Consider the following 20,536-nt stretch of genomic DNA (forward strand, 5'->3'; position numbering starts at 1 on the left):
ACTGCGGCGTCACTGTGGGCGGCTCCTGCGTCTCGGACACTGGTGGAAGAAAGTTTGTAGCTGAGGAAAGGTCTGGGTGATGTAATCATGTGACTCCCAGAGGAGTAAAAGTATAGAGCGTCAATAGAGCGTGAAGATAGCCTTTGGCGGGGAGAAGACAGAGAAGCAAAGTTGACTTGTATCAACATACTAAAGAGAAGTGCAAGAACAAGAGGACTGAAATGGAAGTTCTTGAGGATAGTGCATACAGTGGCAGATACAGTCGTCAGGGAAGCCAGCTCGTGATAAATGGTAAATTATTATCAATCCCCAAGTTCTGCGTCACAGCTTGGTTGCACCACCGCGCCAGGCGGATGCACGGCCCCCCATCTGTCTCGCCTCATAGATCATCTTTGTCTACACATGCACAGACGGTAACTGAGTGACTATCAGGATTCGAGTTTTACATTTCCCGCGGATGACATCTGATGGACCCTTGATGGCCACTGGTTACGGGCAAGGATTCTGGACCATGGCCCGGACACCCCGCCACAGCCCTCCTCCGATCGCGGGATTTACTTTCGTTAGAAAAACCTTTTCACTCGACCGGAACGCTCACAGTGGTTCATTTTTTTCTTTAATTAACTTAGTTTGAATGACGCTTTTAAGAGAGTGAGAAAAAAGTCTAAGAGAAAGAAAAGGTTAAGACTGATGTATATATATAGACAGACCAACTCTGCACACAGGTATAGGCCTCACAATGCGAGAACTCGATAACACAATAGAAAGAAAAATAGCACGCTAACATACTGGATTTCTTTCCCACGAGATGGTATGTTAAACGAGGTAATTTAAAACGAAGACTCTTCATAAAACGAATACATGTAATGAAGTGAATCATGATGGTCAGAGAGGAAAAAAGTAAATTTCCTCTTAAAGGTGAATCGCTGGTTACATCACTTGGGAGACACTGAGCTGAGGTAACAGGACACAAACGAGGGGGCGAGGCGGCAGCTTGTAGAGGTTTGGAAGAGTGTAAGCGAAGATGAGAAACGTAGACTTACTTCTGTAGGTGACGGAGTGGAGAGAGGAGGAGCAGGGTCACATGTACACACAACAAGCGTTCCCCAGTCACTGGCACAGAGGCGCGTCAGATCGGGTAGAACGGCCGTCCGACCTTGGGCGTAATATTACAATGATTAGCACACAATCTTTATCCTCTGTGCCCCCCTGCTCGTTTTCTTTTTTATCTGCTCCCTCCCATCAGGGTCTGTTGGAAGACTGATTTTGTTAGTGATCGCTGAAGAGGAGAATACTAGTTATGCGATGTTACGTGTTAGCATCGCAGCCCGTGGATAGCCCCTTCAGTGCCTGTCTTCCTCATGTGTCCTTGACGAGAGATAGCGAGCGATAGCAGGAGCTGATGCGGAGGCTGTGGTGTTAGTTGATGGTTGTGGGCTTATGTTTCAATGTGGTTAATGTTCAGCAGCTGAGAGTGTGTGTTCGTGATGTCTGAACGTGTCCAGATATGAATGGAAGAGGCTTTTAAACGTTCTATTTCCTTAGACATCGTCTTTGAAACGCGAGAAGTGGCTACATTTAAACAAGAGAAAAAACGACATCGCACCTCCGTCTTAGGATGAGCTTAAATGGTCACCTTTATGTCAGTGGTGGCGACAGTTAGCGGTGATTCATCCACAATAAGCAAATGGTCGGACTATATTATGTTATCACTGTCACTGTTTACTCATGACGTGGGTGGCGTCTTGTAATTCTAACGGTCTGCTGAACATGAAACAAACCTCCAGGCAATGTCATGGTGGCTGGGTAAACTGTAATCATTGCTCCTCTCTCTCTCTCTCTCTCTCTCTCTCTCTCTCTCTCTCTCTCTCTCTCTCTCTCTCTCTCTCTCTCTCTCTCTCTCTCTCTCTCACCTTTTCTTGTCGACATTGGATATGGGTTTTGTTAACGGAGATAGCGAGCGGAACCTGTTTTGACCTCTGTTTCTTTTTTTCTATTGCTGGAGAAGCGTTTAGCGGGCATTTTTGTTGTTGTTTTTGTTTTTTGCCCATGAGCTGCCTCCTTTGCTGTAAAAAAAATATTAAAAAAAAACTAATGGGTAGCTAATCGGAATAGTTTCCCCAAAGGATTTATGAGTAAGAACATCATATCTTATACATACTACAGACAATAATTATAAAAAGGTCAGAGGGAAGAGCTACCCCTCACCAAAAGTCCAGGTCCAAACCCCTGACTTGTACTTTAAGGAGTCTGTATAGGGAATCTAACTATGCACCACCGTGTCCTATTACGATACTGAAGCAACTATACGAAAGCAACATCAGTTGATTAAAGACTCCCGTTTGTGTGCTGATAACGACGAGGGAGAAGGTCAGAGAGTAAAGCAACAATCTATATATATATATATATATATATATATATATATATATATATATATATATATATATATATATATATATATATATATAATATATATATATATATATATATATATATATATATATATATATATATATATATATATATATATATATATATATATATATATATATATATATATATATATATATATATATATATATATATATATATATATATATATATATATATATATATATATATATATATATATATATATATATATATATGAAGAATGGGTTGTAAATCGCTTTTTATGTCGATCCCACTGATACGTTTAGATAGCATTATCAGAAGGGAATGTTCTTGTGTGTATATATATATATATATATATATATATATATATATATATATATATATATATATATATATATATATATATATATATATATATATATATATATATAAATGATGCACTTATAACAATGGACAATAATAATGATTAAATACTTCACCCCTTTATCTATTGTTATTTCACCCACATATGAAAAAGTCATTCTGATTTGTGTTTTCGCGTTACGGTGGCCATGTTTGGTCATGCAACTCAAGGACCTACATTTTTTAGTAGATACAACCTGCATTTCACAAGGATAACCGCAGTGCTACCCATCACCATGACTTTTCTTATCTTGGCTGATATAATACAGCCTATCTTACGCTTTATATCCTATAATCAAGGCCAGGAGGCAAACCCACGAGCGAATATCGAATCGAATCGTATGAGGAGGAACTGATGGACTGATCGACTGTAGCGGGTGTGAGCCAAGGAGCCCAGAACCCTTCGTGTGAACTGTGAAGACTGACGAGGGTCAGTAGAGACTGGCGAGGGTCAGCCAGAGACACACCAGTCCTCCTCGACAGACCGACTTGGTAGGCTTGGCTCACATCAGCCGATAGAGTCGGTCCGTCGGCATCCTCCTCTTCATTGACTATCATCCGACAAGGGTCTATATATATATATATATATATATATATATATATATATATATATATATATATATATATATATATATATATATATATATATATATATATATATATATATATATATATATATATATATATATATATATGGCCCTGGAGGGACAAAAATGCTTGACCCTGACGGGCTCTATAAAGCTCGTGTCCCCACCCTTGAGGTAGCGACAAATATATATATATATATATATATATATATATATATATATATATATATATATATATATATATATATATATATATATATATATATATATATATATATATATATATATATATATATATATATATATATATATATATATATATGAAATAAGTGGGTCAGAGCTGGTACCGTTACCAAACAGGCAGGAACCGGTATCGTTATTACCGGTACCAGTATCTGCCGTGCCCTACTCCCAAGTTGCCACCCCTCCAAGACCCAGACCTTCCCCAGCATCCCCGGGGCTTAGAATGTCTGGGCGTCACGTTTCCTTGTGTTCTGGCAGCCATGTCCACCACGCTGACCTTCGCCGACCAGAATGGGAAATGGAACACTGCGGAGGACGGTGAGCTCTGGAGGGCCAACAAAACAACACGTGTCGGCGGGGCGGAGGCGAAGGTGGAGATGGCTTCTTCCTCTTCATGGTATTTCGGCTGAAAGGCAGTCTTGCGGCACCAACGCGGAACAGGTCAAAAAGAAAAGAATAGGCTCAGTTTGTTTTGCTGGCCCTCAGGAGCTCGGCCCGAGCTTGAACTTGACGAGGTGTGCACGCCCCCTATCCTTGTTTCCAAATCCATAAAACTGCCTCAAACTGTTATTCTAATACTTTGAACAGATTAAATGTCAATGAAAACAGAATCATCTCGCAAGGATTTGTTTTCTGGTGTTTGAAAGATAAAAGAGTGTTGCTTTCTATTTTATTTATTTTATTACATTCATCCCTTTGATTGTTTTCAGTTACATACTCATTTAGTATCACCCTTGCTCTCACTCCCTCCGTACTGTGTATAGGAAAGACCATTGTTCCCTAAGTGGACGAATGAGTGGATGAGGTTTGTACTGCTGCTTCCACACACACACACACACACACACTAGGAGATCACGCCATACTCCACCATTTCATCGAAGGTTGCCAGCAGGCGTGGTCGAAGCAGCTGGTTATTGTCCAGCTGGTCGAGAATTTTCTGATGATAAACCTTCATGTCCTCCTCCTTGTCGCCAGTCATATTTTCAAAGTCCATGATGTCATTCCCTTCGGACACCACTAGAGGCACGACCATCAGACACATGAGAAGGCCGAAGAGGTTTTGGTTGTGGTACTCCTTCTTCAGCTCATCCAGAGTGAAGGGAGTCTTCTTGCCGGCATTCGAGAGAACTTGAGAAAAGGACTCGTAGTAAGTCTTCATGAACGCCTCCAGGTTGTTCTTCCTCACCTGGCCCTCCAGGCTCGAGTACAGGAGGTAGTTGAGGTCAGTGGCCAGCGAGGCTTTGCGGCAAATCTGAAGGTCGAGAAGGCGCACGTCCACGGGTTTTCCGCTCTCGTCGTACCTGGAAGTGAAAAAAGGTAAGTAATTCGATATAGTTAGTCACGCTTGTTTCTGCGTTCGAGGTAAAAAATTAGGGTGGGAAGTTCACTAAAATGCTATAATGCGATTATTGTGTCTTGAAAATTATGTAGAAAAAAAAAGAGTAAAAAAAAAAAAAGTAGAGCATTAGCACAATCAATACAATACCTGCTGGCGATTACCAGTCTAACGATCAAGCCGGTGCAACACACACACACACACACACACACACACACACGGACGCACACGTACTTGAAGAGAATATTGTTGTTCCAACAGTCGCCGTGGCACACCACGTCAAAGTCTGAAGTACTCTTAAGACATTTTTTCAGCAGGTCGGTTGTTTGGCGGGCGTGTTTCTTCAGCCAGTCCACGACCTTCTCGTAGCCGTTGATCTTCTGAGCCATGGCCATGCCTGTCTTCATGCTGCCGTAAAATATAGTCCCCATCATTTGCTCCAGGTCCTCATCTTGTTTATCCGGGTTTTCATTTTCATACACGCAGACAAAGTCCTTCTTGAGGAAAGGGTATTTTTCCTCGACGGGCTCCGTCATCTTTGCCTGGACAAGTGTTGAGGCAGCGTGCAGGCGCGCCAGCTCGCGTAACGTCAGATTGGTATGGGCCACGTCCATGCCCTTCTTGCGGTCGAACATTTTGAAACCACCTGGCCTCAGGTCCCCTAGCACTATGACTTCCTCGGTCGTCCCATAGTGAGTCTCATAGCAGTTTGGCATGCGCAGCGGCTCCTGCCCGATGCCCTCCAGCTCGGCGTTTATCAAAGGCACAATTTCGTCATAGAAGTTGCCTTCTTTATTGAACAAATATGCACTGAAGTCGTGTGACGCAGCAACATTCCGGCAAGGATTACATTTAACCACGTAGGTCACCTCCCCCTCCTTGTCCCCTTGGCGGTAACGAACAACAGCACTGGTGACCACACACGCATAGTTGTCGCCCTTCTTGGTGAAATCTTTCACCTCAAAGGAGAGTATTTCAGCGTCGGCTCCCTTGTCCTTCGTCAGCGCCGCCCGAACACGGTCCTCCGACACGAGGGACTGCGGCGTCACTGTGGGCGGCTCCTGCGTCTCGGACACTGGTGGAAGAAAGTTTGTAGCTGAGGAAAGGTCTGGGTGATGTAATCATGTGACTCCCAGAGGAGTAAAAGTATAGAGCGTCAATAGAGCGTGAAGATAGCCTTTGGCGGGGAGAAGACAGAGAAGCAAAGTTGACTTGTATCAACATACTAAAGAGAAGTGCAAGAACAAGAGGACTGAAATGGAAGTTCTTGAGGATAGTGCATACAGTGGCAGATACAGTCGTCAGGGAAGCCAGCTCGTGATAAATGGTAAATTATTATCAATCCCCAAGTTCTGCGTCACAGCTTGGTTGCACCACCGCGCCAGGCGGGTGCTCGGCCCCCCATCTGTCTCGCCTCATAGATCATCTTTGTCTTCACATGCACAGACGGTAACTGAGTGACTATCAGGATTCGAGTTTTACATTTCCCGCGGATGTCATCTGATGGACCCTTGATGGCCACTGGTCACGGGCAAGTGTAGCATGGCCCGGACACCCGCCACAGCCCTCCTACGACGGCGGGATGAACGCGCTCACGTCTTGAATCACTTCCTCGATGATTTCAAAAAATTTCCTGATTTCCATTCATAACTAAAATCCTTTCAGTTGACCGGAACGCATACAGTGGTTCTTTATTTTCTTAATTAACTTCATTTTAATGACGCTTACAAGAGAGCGAGAAAAAGTCCAGGAGAGGGAAAAGGTCAAGCGATTTACCGAGAAAAAAAAGACTGATGTATTAGCAAGTCATTCCCGAGGCCATTGATATTAATGTACACTGAGCTGAAGTAACACGCCACAAACGAGGGAACAAGGCGGCAGCTTTTAGAGTCAGAGATTTGGACGAGTGGAAGCGAAAGTAGAAACGTAGACTTACTCCTGTAGGTGACGGAGTGGAGAGAGGAGGATCAGGGTCGCAAGCACACACCACGAGAGTTCCCCAGTCACTGGCACCGAGGCGCGTCAGATAACAGAAAGGCCGTCCGTCATATTATCATGATTAGCACACGATCTTTATCCTCTATGTCCTCCTGCTCTTTTTCTTTTTCGTCTTCCTCTTCCAATCAGGGTCTGTTGGAAGTCTGATTTTGTTATTTCACTCTCATATGAAAAGGTCATTCTGATTTGCATTTTCGTTATACGGTGGCCTTGTTTGGGGCAACTTTGGGCATAGGTACTACATAAGAACATAAGAACATAAGAACATAGGGAAACAGAAAGAGGCCGGGTGGCCTACACAGGGCAGCTCCAGAATCCCCCCCACTACTCACGATGGGTGAGGTGTAGTTTCAGGGGCTACAGGTAGAGGCTTGATCCTCGTTGTACCGGCGGTACTTTGCATGCACCAGTACCCCGTCACCTTACTGCACCCACACCTCACTGCCACCTGTCGTCCTCGTCCATGTAGCTATCCAGTCTACTCTTAATTAAAACAAGCTACAACTCAAGGTCCTACATTTTTTTAGTAGATACAACCCACATTATCAGGGATAACCGCAGTGCTACCCATCACCATGACTCTTATATCTTGGGTGATAAAATAAAGCCTATCTTATACGTTTTTTATCCTATAATCAAGGCCATGAGGCAAACCCACGAGCGGATATTGTATCGAATCGTGTGAGGAAGAACTGAGGGAAGGAGGAACTGTAGCGATGTGAACCATGAGTCTATAGACTCCAGAGTCTAGAGTCTATATAGACCCTATAAGCCCTTCTTGTGAACTGAAGACTGGCAGGGGTCAGTGAAGATTGACGTGGGTCAGCCAGACACGCCGGTCCTCGTCAACAGACCGACTTGTTCAGCTCGGCTGACGTTACCCGCAGAGCGCAGTGGGGCAAATCTGCTTGGCCCTGACGGGCTCCATAAGGCCCGTGTCCCCACCCTTGAGGTAGCGACAAATATATATATATATATATATATATATATATATATATATATATATATATATATATATATATATATCTATATATATATATATATATATATATATATATATATATATATATATATATTATAAAAAAAGTGGGTCAGCAATGGTACCTTTACCAAGCAGTCATGCACCGGTACCGTACAGTATAGCCGGTACCGTTATTACCGGTACCGGTACCTAGCTACCTGCCCTACTCCTAAGTTCCCATCCCATCCCTCCAAGACCCAGACCTTCCCCAGCATCCCCGGGTTTGAACTTTGAATGTCTGGGCGTCACGTTTCCTTGTGTCCTGGCCGCCATGTCCTCCACGCTGACCTTCGCCGACCAGAACGGGAAATGGAACACTGCTGAGGACGGTGAGCGGAGGGGCAGGGGGCCACACGCCACGCCTGCAGCGGGACTGAGCCTCGTGCGGGAGTCCTGCCTGGCCTCACCTCATCCCGCCTTTTCCTGTGGCGTGGACGTGATGTCTTACTCCCCGGCTCTGTTTTTGGCTCTCAGTGCTAAAAAAAACAAGACGGAGAGGATGGCAGCCTAATTAAACACAGCATGCCAGGGTTAAATTAGTGTTGGGCAATGGAACAGCTGATCGCCTGCAGCCATGTGGCCTGAATGCATGTTGTATGTGGGCTGGGTGACGACTGATATTTTTTTACATGTTTTGCAAAATATCTATTACACCACTACTTACTATTTACTATTTACAGCACTTTACTACTTACTATTTACAGCACTATTTACTACTTACTATTTACAGCACTATTTACTACTTACTATTTACAGCACTATTTACTAACTATTTACAGCACTATTTACTACTTACTATTTACAACACTATTTACTACTTACTATTTACAGCATTATTTACTACTTACTATTTACAGCACTATTTACTACTTACTATTTACAGCATTATTTACCATATAATTTACAGCGCTTTACTTCTTACTATAACAAAAAGATGTAAAAAAAAACCTGGCTCATAAATTACGGGTCATTTTACACTGGCATAGTCATGTGTTTGTCTCGCATTAATTTACCTTTCCCTTAACTAACTACCGGTAAGCTGATTAACATAACTAATAACGGTCAATTTACCGTTTCACCCAACCAACGATTTTCTGATGTGGTTCATGTTTTTCTGGTGATAGATTTAGGTACAAAATAGTGCAATTCACTACATCTATCACCAGAAAAACATGAACCACGTCAGAAAATCGTTGGTTGGGTGAAACGGTAAATTGTCCCTAATAACTAATAACTAACCCAAACAACCTAACTTACATAACCTGACTATCCTAATTTACCTGACCAAACTAACCTAACCCAACCTAACTAGCTCCCAAAAAGTCCATTCTCCTATACTAACCTGGTTTAAATAGTAAATATATAGTATTACACCCTAGTGAAGATATATAACACTAAACTAACCTAATCCAACGAGCCGCAAAAAAGTCCATGCTCCTATACTAACCTGGATTAAATAGTAAATATATAGTATTACACCCTAGTGAAGATATATAACACTAAACTAACCTAATCCAACGAGCCGCAAAAAAGTCCATGCTCCTATACTAACCCAGTTTAAATAGTAAATATATAGTATTACACCCTAGTGAAGATATATTACACTAAACTAACCTAACCCAACCTAACTAGCCACAAAATAGTCCATGCTCCTATACTAACCCAGTTTAAATAGTAAATATATAGTATTACACCCTAGTGAAGATATATTACACTAAACTAACCTAACCCAACCTAACTAGCCACAAAAAAGTCCATGCTCCTATACTAACCCAGTTTAAATAGTAAATATATAGTATTATACCCTTTTGAAAATATATTACACTAAACTAACTTCACTAACCTAACCCAACCCACCCAGCCACAGAAAGCCCAAACTCGTATCTTAACCCAGTTTTAGTAGTAAATGTACACAACTACACCCTATTCAAGACAGCGGAGGCCTCCATCGTACCCACGCCCTTTCACTTACCTGGTTGGCTACTCATGGTATCAGCAGCCAGACTCAGTTACAAAATTATGCACGGAACAATAGAAAAACTACCGTGTGTAATGGGTTGTGATGTTTGCCATATGTCGAGTTGAGTCTATGATTGGCCATGAAACTGATGGAGACCAATATTGAAAGACCTGACAGGGTAAATCTTAGGAATAGCGGCTCCTAGCGGGTGCACATTTAGGGCATGGTGTGGTGGTAATTATAATATTTCTAGCACGTACAACGGGGTTTTGACAAGCGGACAGGCGTGTTTATGTCACAAGGGTGTATTTTTCCACGCTGGCCTCACGATTTCTTCTAAGTCGATGGGCGATGAGACTGCGAGCTCCTGGGACAAGAAAGGGTAGAGCCTGCGCAGAAAAATACACCCTTTGTGATATAAACACACCTGTCCGCTTGTCAAAACCCCATCATACGTGCTAGAAATGTTGTAATTACCACCACACCGTGCCCTAAATGCGCAACCACTAGGAGCTGCTATTCCTAGTATTTACCCGTGACAGTATTGGCACCGACCACACTGTCAGTTATACTCCTTATATACTGAAGAGGTATGTGTCATGAACTGTGACACAGATGAAGACCCCAGAAGACCCTTAAAGCCATGGAGTACTTTTGGTTTGAAGCTAGGGTGTCCACCTCCTGTCATTAGGGTCCGTTTTTTATTCCTGGGCTGATTGTTGGAAAAAAAAAGATTTGATTAATGTTTATAAGGTGACCTGCCTCACAATGGTGGACAAAACTTTATTTCTGGTAAGTTTTGATGTGTTTTAGTTTCCTGAATTTCCCTCCCCTCTCCGATAAGCTAGCAATTTCCTCCCAAATAACACAACTTTAAGATCAACATCCAAATTTACTACAAATAAAAGTTTTGTCCTCACAGTACACAGAAACGGGGGAGAAAAAAATTACCATTTCAACCCTCACTAGACCATGAGTATTTGGACTTGGCCACCGCTTGAGTGAGCCACGGCCTCAACTGCTGTATTGAAAACCATGCATTGTGAAGCACATCACAAGTATATATTTATCGAAAATAATTAAGCTTGAATATGAATTATGTTATGTATTAAATGATGCAAACGGCAATGTAATAGTATTATTTGCAACAATTTCTGCTTCATCCTCAGCCCAGCCTGTAGCAGATGCCATCCGTGCCGCCACAGACCTCCGCTGCCTGGACCTGAGTGCCAACACTCTAGGGGTGGAGGCGGCCAAGGTCATTGGTGATGCCCTCGCCTCCCACCCAGAGTTTGAACGTGCCCACTGGAAGGATCTCTTCACTGGACGCCTCAAGACAGAGATCCCTGAAGCCCTGGTGTGTGACAGGCTTTTGTGTGCATGTTTGTTTTTGTGCGATAGTTTGATTAGGCTTGAACCATGAATGTGAAAAACATGCATGAGAACCAAGTGAGTGCATGAGTATCCTTTGCGGCCTTCAAAAATATGTGTATAGAGAGCCGAAAACATCTGAGAATATGGGCCACAGACTCACAACATATTGGCAATCCATAGTTTAATTTAAAACCACCCTTTTTTACTCAACCACAGAGTTATTTCTTCCATGTATGCATCAGCTTGGAGTGGTTGCTGAGACCTTACCTTAATTTTGTCCTCTCAGAGGCACCTGTTCTCTGGGCTGATAAGAGCTGGGGCGAAGCTGAAGGAGCTGGACCTGAGTCACAATGCCCTGGGGCCGGTGGGGGTGGAGGGCATGGTGGACTTCATGTCTTCCCCGGTCTGCTACTCCCTTGAGGTGAGGGGCTCGTCGAGGGTCAAGGGAAGACCACTTTTTCGTCTTATTTATATAATTGAAAGCTTTTTATGAAATGGACGTCCCCTCTGGCCTCTTGTTCTTTTTGATTTTGTTTGGTCAGCATCTAGTGGGCTTTTTTTTGTTGTTGTTTTTGTTTTTTGCCCTTGAGCTGCCTCTTGCTGTAAAAAAAAAGAAGAAAAAAAGAAAGGTCTCTAATTCTCATGTCCTGTAGTTTGAGAGCTCCTTTATTTTTGTCATTCTGAGCTACCAGTTGTAATAAGCTCATATTTTTAAGCTTAAAATTTTCAAGGCCTTTTTTAACTTCATCTTTTTTATTTGTTTTTTATCTACCTCCTTTCATGTAAAAAATAATAAAAAAAAAGGCCACCAGGAAGCATTCGCCATTGTACGCCATGTTTCTGCCCTCCAGGAGGTGCGTCTTGACAACAACGGCCTGGGCATCAAGGGCGGCACCATGCTGGCACAGTCCCTCCTTAAGCTGGCGGAAAATGCCAAGGCTGCTGGCACTCCCCTCAAGCTCAAGGTGAGACTCGGCAGACCTGTTTCAAGAGATCTTCGTATTAACTGTGATCTTGCTGTTACATAGGATTGGGCCCCCCCTACCTGCAAAGGGTGGGAAAGTTTCCGAAAAAATAGAAAGTTTCCAGGAATTTTCAATTTTTTCACATGTATATATATATTAATAAACAACCAATTTTGGTTAATATAATTATTAATTAAAAAAAATTAAGCAACAAAAATTGTATTTCCAACAGATTAGGTTAAGTTTAAGGAACTTTCAGACACATGATATCCAGACACCTATAGCATAAATTAACAAAAAAAAACTTCACTGTGTTTTATAGAAAGTCTCATTAGTAAGGAAGAATAGATGATTTTTCTGAGTCAAGACGTATGGTAACTTTTTGTGGTTTTATTAGGTTAGGTTAAGTTTAGGGCATCTTCAAGCACATGATAGCCAGCACCTTATGGTATCAGTCAACAAAAAATGACCTCACTTTGTTATATAGAAAGTTTTATTAGTAAGGAAGCATATATGAATGTCTTTGATTCGGCATTGACAATGAGCAGATGTGGCTGTGAGAGAGGGGTCTGTTTGTCCTTGTTTGAAGCAGAAAGGAAGATCATTGGGATTGAAATAAGCATTGTTGGGTTACACAGCTCACTATGCAGGTCAAGGTACTTATTTAATTATGTGTTGCTTGATTTAGCAGGTTAAATTGAGGAGTTACCACATTTCAGTGAGTCTTGCTTTCATGTTTTACCATTTATATTTTTTGTCACTCATACTCTCCAATGCCTCTCAGGTGTTTATCTCAGGACGCAACAGGCTTGAGAATGAAGGTGCGACAAAGTTTGCAGAGTTCTTCAAAGCCTTGGGTACACTGGAGGAAGTGGCCATGCCTCAGAATGGCATTTTCCACGTTGGCATTGCTGCACTTGCATCTGCCTTCAGCACCAACCCCAATCTGAGGAAACTCAACCTGAATGACAAGTGAGGAAGTGTTTGTTAGTAGTCTTGTGACTGTTTCTCCTGGACCAAAGTTTGAAGGTTGATTTATGTTAATTCAAGTGTGCTTATTAAAATGAGGTGGTGGGAGCCTTGTGAAAATGTGGGTTAACTTGGCCAGGCATGAAAATTCAAGATGGCTGCCACTTGATTTACAGTATATAGTAACCTGAATGTCTGCTTCTGCATGTCTGGTTGTTATGGTAACCCAATGAGTTACCACACAGGGCTAGGTTACCACAGTGTTCCTTCCTTGGGTTTCCCCAGGTACCCATTTATCAACCAGTTTGAAAGGAAAGACAAGTTTCTGGGTAGGCTGTGTGCTGACTGTCCAGGGCAGGATTTGAACCCAGGCCTGTTGATTCATAGCTAGGCATGCTAACCACTGCACCACAGAGGTGCATTATATTACATATTGATGAAAACCATATGTATATACACCACAAGTAAATGCTAAATAAGTTTGTTTTTCTCCTTTTAGCACATTTACTGCCAAGGGAGCAAAGGCAATGGCAGAGAAGCTTCCGATGATGCAGAACTTGGAGGTCATTGACTTTGGTGACTGTCTCATGAAGACGGCCGGAGCTAAATATATCGCCAATGCTCTGGCGGACAACCACACCAAGCTGCAGGTTAGCACACCCTTCCTCGTGTCCTGGTGCTTGGCGTAACCAGGTCTTATTTTGCTTCAATGTCCTGAGCACAGCAGGAACATTGTATTATTTGAAGATGTGCAATTACATAGTTTTAGATTGTTTAATACATAATTTACATATATTAATATATTTCCATTCCTATCATGTTGCTGTTTTATTAGTATGCAGGTGATAAATTTTCAAATCTTAATAAATGTATGTAAGAAGGCTGACCTCTGTTTATGGTTTTAAGTATATTATTTTTTCAAAAGCTTGTTTTACCATCTCAGGCTCTCAAAGTATTGGTTTTAAGATCTCTAGTATATTAGATAAGGCATTAAAGATTCCTACTTCCTTTATTACATATGAGCTGATAAGTAAAGGTTACCATTCAGCCATTAATCTTAAAACACCTCATCACAAAGTTTTACCGTTGTCCTGCAGGAGCTGCGGCTGGACAGCAATGAGATAGGGGTGAATGGGGGCCTGGAGGTGGCCAATGCCATGGTCAACAAGGTCAACCTCAAAGTCCTTAACCTGGACTGTAACCAGTTTGGTGAGTAGACATGAGGGTCAGGAGTAACTGGCCTCCAGGCTTCATTTGCATTTTCAGAAATTATACAGTAGAGGATTTTAACCATCTCCAAAGTTTATATTTTGTCATTAGAAATATATCTGTGGAACAGCAGGTGACCCATATATGCATGCAGAGGTTTCCCATCCACTCTACCTCTTACACAAGAATTATTTGGAGTTGGATGCCACTGAAATAAATAATTGACAGTTGATAATATGATTACTGGACATTTGTAGCCTATGACATTGCCTGAAATATCTTACAAGTTAAAAGTTACAATCAGTTTACTACTATCGTTATATCATGAACATCAGCGAAAACTTCTCCATCCTCCAGGTGGGGAAGGTCGAGAGAACATAGTCATTGTCCTGCAAGACATTGGCCGCCTCGATGCCTTGGACACCCTGGAGAATGATGAGGAGTCTGGCAGTGAGGAGGAGGACTCGGACGATGAAGATGATGGAGACGATGATGATGATGATGAGGAGGAGGAGGAAGAAGATGATGATGTGCAGGAGGTACAGCCATCTGGTGTGAGTCCCTTGAAGCGAGATGCTGCTCCCCAGCCTGTCAAGGTGAGCAACTTGATTCAGATTTTTGGTTAGTATTTTACTGACATCATGATATGATCAATACTTGTGTGAATAAAACTCACACTGGCGGAAGAAGGATGCATCTTTACCAAATGGTTTCAGTGGACACTGGCAACATCTTAAATGACTTGAAGGAGAAGAAGTAAGGGATTTTGTCAACTTGACATGCCATCACTTTATCCCCTAGTGTACAGCTGCCGAGTTCAGAGCACAGCCGACGGCAGCGCGTCTCTTGGGTCTGGGCAACTCAGGGCCTTCCCAGCTGGTGGAGGAGGCGAGGCAGCTCTCTGAAGGCTCACAGGCAGAGTTCATCTTCCACTGCTTTGGTCTCCTGATGCGCACTGCCTCTCTTGCTACCTCCAATAACACCAAGGTGGGTCAGGATTGCAAATGTTGTTCTGTGATGGAGGAAGATGTTTGTTCATAGACATTATGCAATCATTGTGTGACTTAGACTGTAGTGTTCTGTCAGTAATGAATGGTATATGGGTGACACTACAATACAGGCCTGTAAATTCAGATCCAGTGCCAATTGTTGATGCATTAATATTTTACCACTTACCAGGAAGAGTAGAGTTCCCTGAGCACCTTTGCAATGTGAAGAACTGTAGTTGTGTACAGTACAGGCCTTTTTTATTATTATTTTCTCTTTTATGCCCTTGAGCTGTTTACTGAAAAAACATAACAAAAATGACAACAACAACTAGTGGTAAGTCATGTTATAATCTATTCCAAGTGAGAAAATGTAAAACTCATAACTCCATATCCCTTCAACAGGTACAAGAGGCAGTAAAGGACGTGGCAGACCAGCTAACCGAGGCAGCTTTCAGTGGGGCGGGAGGGGAAGATACCTCCTCCGTCGCCACCAATTCCCTGCTCATCCATCTCGGCCTCATCAAGTGTGAGGTGAGGGCGGCAGCGGGAGGGACGAGGATGTGTGGGAGTGATTTTATTAGTTGTGCTTTGATGAAATGAGGATTGACTTGAACCTCGTGCTTAGAATTAGTTGTAGATTATCGTGTAGTTTACTTTGCTTTCTTTTCTCCCTTTGTTTCAAGTAATGGCTGTTTTGAATTTTGAGTGACCCATTTACAATTATAGAAAGTTAACTTTTACTTGTGTTTTGTTACTGTATCACCATTCAACACCATTTTTCCTTGCTTTATATTAATTATTTTTCTTGCCTCTCTATCTTCTCCCAATTCACTCTTCCTCAGCTTCATATCTTTTTGGTCTTCCTCTGATCCTTCTTTTAATTCACTTTTTAGCTGCAATTCTTTTCTGTCTTTCTCTAATTCTTATCTAAATTCACTCTAAAGCCTCGATTCTTTTCTGCCTTCCTCTAAGAGTCTAATCCCTCTTCTCCTTTGGTTCCCTTCTCCCATTTCACTCTTCCTCAGCTTCATATCTTTTTGGTCTTCCTCTAGTCCTTTCAATTAACTTTTTAGCTTCAATTCTTTTCCGTCTCTAATTCTTCTCTAAATTCACTCTTCAGCTTCAGTTCTTTTCTGACTTCTTCTAAGAGTCTAATCCCTCTTCTCCTTTGGTTCCTTTTTTAACAATCCTTCCACTCCTCAACTCACATGTGTCCTCTGTTCTTCCCTAACTTGTGTATTTTCTCCTTCCCCAGGACAAAAACTTCAAGCTGGAGTGGGACCTTCGTGGCTGCCTCCTCACCCTGGCGGCCCTCGTGAGGCAACCCATCTTCCCTGCCCAGACCAAGAATGCCCTGCAGCTTTTCCTCTCCAGGTGGGACCTACCTAACCCTAACCTAATCTACTCTAACCTACCCTAACTAAACCTACCCTACCCTAACCTAATCTACTCTAACCTACCCTAACTAAACCTACCCTAGCCTACCCTAATGTAACTTAACCTACTCTAACTAAACCTGCCCCACCCTAGGTCTTGAAACAGTTCCAGATACTTTAGGCTCGATCTGTCATGGTTTAGTTTCCTTCAGACTATAGTGAAGCCAGTTTGTCAAGATTTTTTTGGCATTGGGTGCTTCTGGGATATGAACCTGGCCCTACAGATTCATGGCGAGGCATGCTAACCACTACACCAGGGAAGATGCGAAACTTGTGTGGGTCCATTCTGAAATTGGATTAATGATATATCTTGTGGAATTCCTTGCTTCTGTTTGTAGGAGAAGTGCTTTGGGGTCTTTTTTATAAGGATCGCAACTATCTTTATATATCTTGTGGAATTCCTTTTTCTATTCGTAGTAGAAGTGTTATGGGGTCTTTTTTTATAAGGATCGCAGTTATCTTTATGTATCTTGTGGAATTCCTTTTTTTCTATTTGTAGAAGTGCTTTTGGGGCTTTTTTTTATAAGGATTGCAGCTATATTAATCTCTACCATTCACTAATATGTTGAATTCCTTGCCCATTCCAGACCCAACTCCAGGATTGACATATATGGCCAGGAGAAACACAAGCTCATGGTGGCCCTGTTCCAGTAACACCCGGCCGGCCCACTGTTACCTTCCCCTGAGTGGTGCAAGGCAAGAGGTAGTTTGTGTTACTGGCTGTCGGCTCACCTTGGTTTACCTTTACTTGTGCTCATTAATTTATAGAGGTCAGCCAACATCTTTCTTCACCTTGTCGCCTCTCGAGACTTTCCTTGCAGTTCATTGTTGTCTGTTACGGGTCTGTGTTCGGTGTAGCTGAGTGTTGCTTGCCATTGTGAGCAAGCTACATGTGGTAATACAAGACAGAGTTTCAAACCATGCCAAAAACTTATTATTTATGAAGACCTTCGTAAATTTGCTTTTATCCCTAGTTGTGTCGTTAGTTAAAAATACAGTGATTTTTATTAGTTGGCGAGTAAGGAAATAATAGTACCTAATCATTACAGAGATTTCTGTATAGTCGATAATAATTCAGTGATTAGGTAACTTGGTATTTGATTTACATTATTATATTGTAAATTGAATTTTTGATTAGACAGGGCTGGAACTGATCAAACCATAAGGGCTGTTGGAAAATAAGAAAAGTTGTTGACAGGGAACAAAGCATTGGAGCTGAAGATAGATACGTAGAGTCCTGTTTTATCCTTCATTCTGACCATTCCACCCATCTCTCTCTCTCTCTCTCTCTTTTTCTCCCTCTCCTCTCCTATCCTCTCCTCTCCTCTCTCTCATATTCATATTTGAAAATTAAGCTCAGCAAACAACAGCAGGTTGCTACAAGTATGAAATGTAATGATAAATATCATTCCAAATGAAAATTATAAAATAGTAGAAAGTGAGAATCAAATTACTCTTTATTTTCCAGTTCAGTTTATGGAGGAAGTATTGTGGAGATGATTCAGTTACTTTACACAAGAGAGTCAGGGCTGTGGCTTTAGTCAGGTGGCAGCGTCAATGTGTGCCAACAAGGAACGCCAAAGTCACCCATTATAAGTTCAAACTAGCATTTGCTGTAATGTCAAGTTCACACTGCTGAAGTACACTCATGTAATCTCACTTATATATTTTATATCATGATCATTTTGTATGCATGTCTTGATTTCTCTCATTTTGTGACATACATCTTGTGCCTCAGAGTACGAATTCGTGACACTCATACAATAAATGCTCTCATCTGGGAATTCCGTCTTATTTTCCCTTTTTTTTTACCTTGACATTTGTGCAAGGATTTTTTAAGAATTCCCAAGCCACTCAAAACAGGGGCATTGTGTTTTGTCGGGGTGTGAGACATCTTGGGGAAAAATTGAGGGTCTTGGAATTTGGGTACCATCATAACAAAAAATGGCACGACTGGAAGATTTGGTAAGAATTATTGGTCTGTCAAGTGGTAGGTTCTGCCTTAGACATGCTCTCTGTCCTGCTGACTTGATCACGAGGACCATTACTACCATGACTCAACCCAAGACCTACTACTCCTAGGAATCGCTGCCATGTGCTCTCCAGCTTGCCTTTAAAATTGGAAGTGGTGAAGTGGTTAGCATGCTTAGCTATGAATCTGTGTGCCCTGGTTTGACTCTCGGCCCAGGCAGTTGGCATGCAGCTTATCTATCCTTTCCGCCTCCTTTTTGGGCTGGTCGATAAATAGGGACCTGGGGAAACCTGGAGAGGGTAAACTGGTAACCTGGATGTCATACCTACCCAGTGTTCTCAGTTCTCACCCACCACATGCTCAAGGGCCAGTGTGTCCGATGAGCAATGAGGCCATGCTAACCTTTACTGACATTCACAGCTGCACTAGAATTCGCTCAACTTACCTAAATGCCGGTCAGCTTACTCCTTATTGGGTTTCCATGGCCAGCTTATCACCCTTCTGCTTAACCACCCATCTTTTATGTCCCTTTCTTCTTGTATCTGTCCTTCCCACCCTTTGATATCATTCTTTTCCTCCCTTCGTCTCCCTTTCAGTTTCTCCCTTTTTCCCTCCCTTCTCTCCCTTCTAGATTTTAATTTCTCCCTTTTTCCCTCCCTTCTCTCCCTTCTAGATTTTAATTTCTCCCTTTTTCCCTCCCTTCTCTCCCTTCTAGATTTTAATGTCTCCCTTCACATTACCAATTTCTCCCTTTTTACCTCTCTTCCTTCCCTTCATCTTATCTCACCTATCTAACCTTAGCCATATGAGCACCTGTGTGTGTGTGTGTGTGTGTGTGTGTGTGTGTTTGGTATTTTCTCTTTGCCATCTGCAGGAAAGAAATTGTGGCTTCATGTTTGTCTCAGGGGTCGTCGCTTCCCTTGATCTAGTGGCAAACTATTTTAATTAGGTTGCAAAGTCGCATAGAGAGTAAGAACAAGTGGCCTTCTCCGCCTCCTCGCTTTGCCTCCTCTTCCCCCCTTTCTCTCTCTTCCTCTCAACTTCTCATCCTTCTTAATCTTCGTCTTCTCTCCCCTCCTCCCATTTCTCCATCTTTCCTATCACCATCCATCTCCTTTCTTTGCTCCCCCTGTTGTCTCTTTCTTTCTCTCCTCTTTTTCCAGCTCTTCTCTCTGTTATTGTGTTTTCTCTTGCCTCCCTCTTCCTCCCTCCATCTTTGTCTTCTTTTGTAATTTTACTTTCCCTCTTTTTTTCCTTCTTTTCCTTCTGTAGCTCCTTCCTTCCTTCCTTTCTTTTCCTTTACCCCATGGCGTCTCTTTCTCCTCTCTTTCCTCACGTTACCCTCCCAATAGTTACTTTCATCTTCCTTCCTTCCTTACTCTGTCTTCTCCTTTATCCCATGGCGTCTTTTTCCTTCATTCCTACCGTAGTTTCTCCCGTCCTCCCTCACGTTACTCTCGCAATAGTTACTTTCATCTTCCTTCCTTCCTTACTCTGTCTTCTCCTTTATCCCATGGCGTCTTTTTCCTTCATTCCTACCGTAGTTTCTCCCGTCCTCCCTCACGTTACTCTCGCAATAGTTACTTTCATCTTCCTTCCTTCCTTACTCTGTCTTCTCCTTTATCCCATGGCGTCTTTTTTTCCTTCATTTCTACCGTAGTTTCTCCCGTCTTCCCTCACG

General features: G+C 42.3%; 2 protein-coding genes across 4 annotated transcripts in view; one reads left to right on the top strand and one right to left on the bottom strand.

Annotated features, from left to right (window-relative positions):
* Positions 1 to 7,066, bottom strand: part of LOC126985646 (uncharacterized) — a 9,227-nt gene extending 2,161 nt beyond the window's left edge. The window contains exons 1-3 of one of the 3 annotated variants that reach the window (XM_050840797.1): positions 6,899 to 7,066; positions 5,197 to 6,037; positions 4,283 to 4,927 (exon numbers count right to left, since the gene is read on the bottom strand). In XM_050840797.1, the coding sequence (XP_050696754.1) occupies positions 4,471 to 4,927; positions 5,197 to 6,037; position 6,899 (1,299 nt within the window). In that variant the 5' untranslated portion in view covers positions 6,900 to 7,066 and the 3' untranslated portion in view covers positions 4,283 to 4,470. Of the gene's footprint in view, positions 40 to 1,043; positions 1,276 to 4,282; positions 4,928 to 5,196; positions 6,038 to 6,898 lie in introns of those variants that run through there. The other 2 variants (XM_050840809.1, XM_050840806.1) reach the window with 2 other exon arrangements.
* A 985-nt stretch (positions 7,067 to 8,051) lies between these two features.
* Positions 8,052 to 18,667, top strand: LOC126985683 (ran GTPase-activating protein 1-like). Its single transcript, XM_050840836.1, has 12 exons — positions 8,052 to 8,310; positions 11,111 to 11,298; positions 11,602 to 11,736; positions 12,167 to 12,280; positions 13,065 to 13,252; positions 13,749 to 13,899; positions 14,347 to 14,458; positions 14,816 to 15,054; positions 15,260 to 15,445; positions 15,850 to 15,978; positions 16,703 to 16,821; positions 17,471 to 18,667. The coding sequence occupies exons 1-12, from the start codon at positions 8,253 to 8,255 to the stop codon at positions 17,535 to 17,537; spliced, it is 1,686 nt and encodes a 561-aa protein (XP_050696793.1). The 5' UTR covers positions 8,052 to 8,252; the 3' UTR covers positions 17,538 to 18,667.
* Positions 18,668 to 20,536: the final 1,869 nt, after the last annotated feature.

This window comes from Eriocheir sinensis, chromosome 5, assembly GCF_024679095.1.
Source record: "Eriocheir sinensis breed Jianghai 21 chromosome 5, ASM2467909v1, whole genome shotgun sequence".
NCBI lineage: Eukaryota > Metazoa > Arthropoda > Malacostraca > Decapoda > Varunidae > Eriocheir > Eriocheir sinensis.

Excerpts from the sequence above, each read along its gene's own strand:
- LOC126985683 (XM_050840836.1), top strand. The coding sequence starts at position 8,253 with ATGTCCTCCACGCTGACCTTCGCCGACCAGAACGGGAAATGGAACACT. Across the intron at positions 15,055-15,259 it reads CTGCTCCCCAGCCTGTCAAG|TGTACAGCTGCCGAGTTCAG; the intron begins GTGAGCAACTTG and ends TTTATCCCCTAG. Across the intron at positions 15,979-16,702 it reads TCGGCCTCATCAAGTGTGAG|GACAAAAACTTCAAGCTGGA; the intron begins GTGAGGGCGGCA and ends CTCCTTCCCCAG.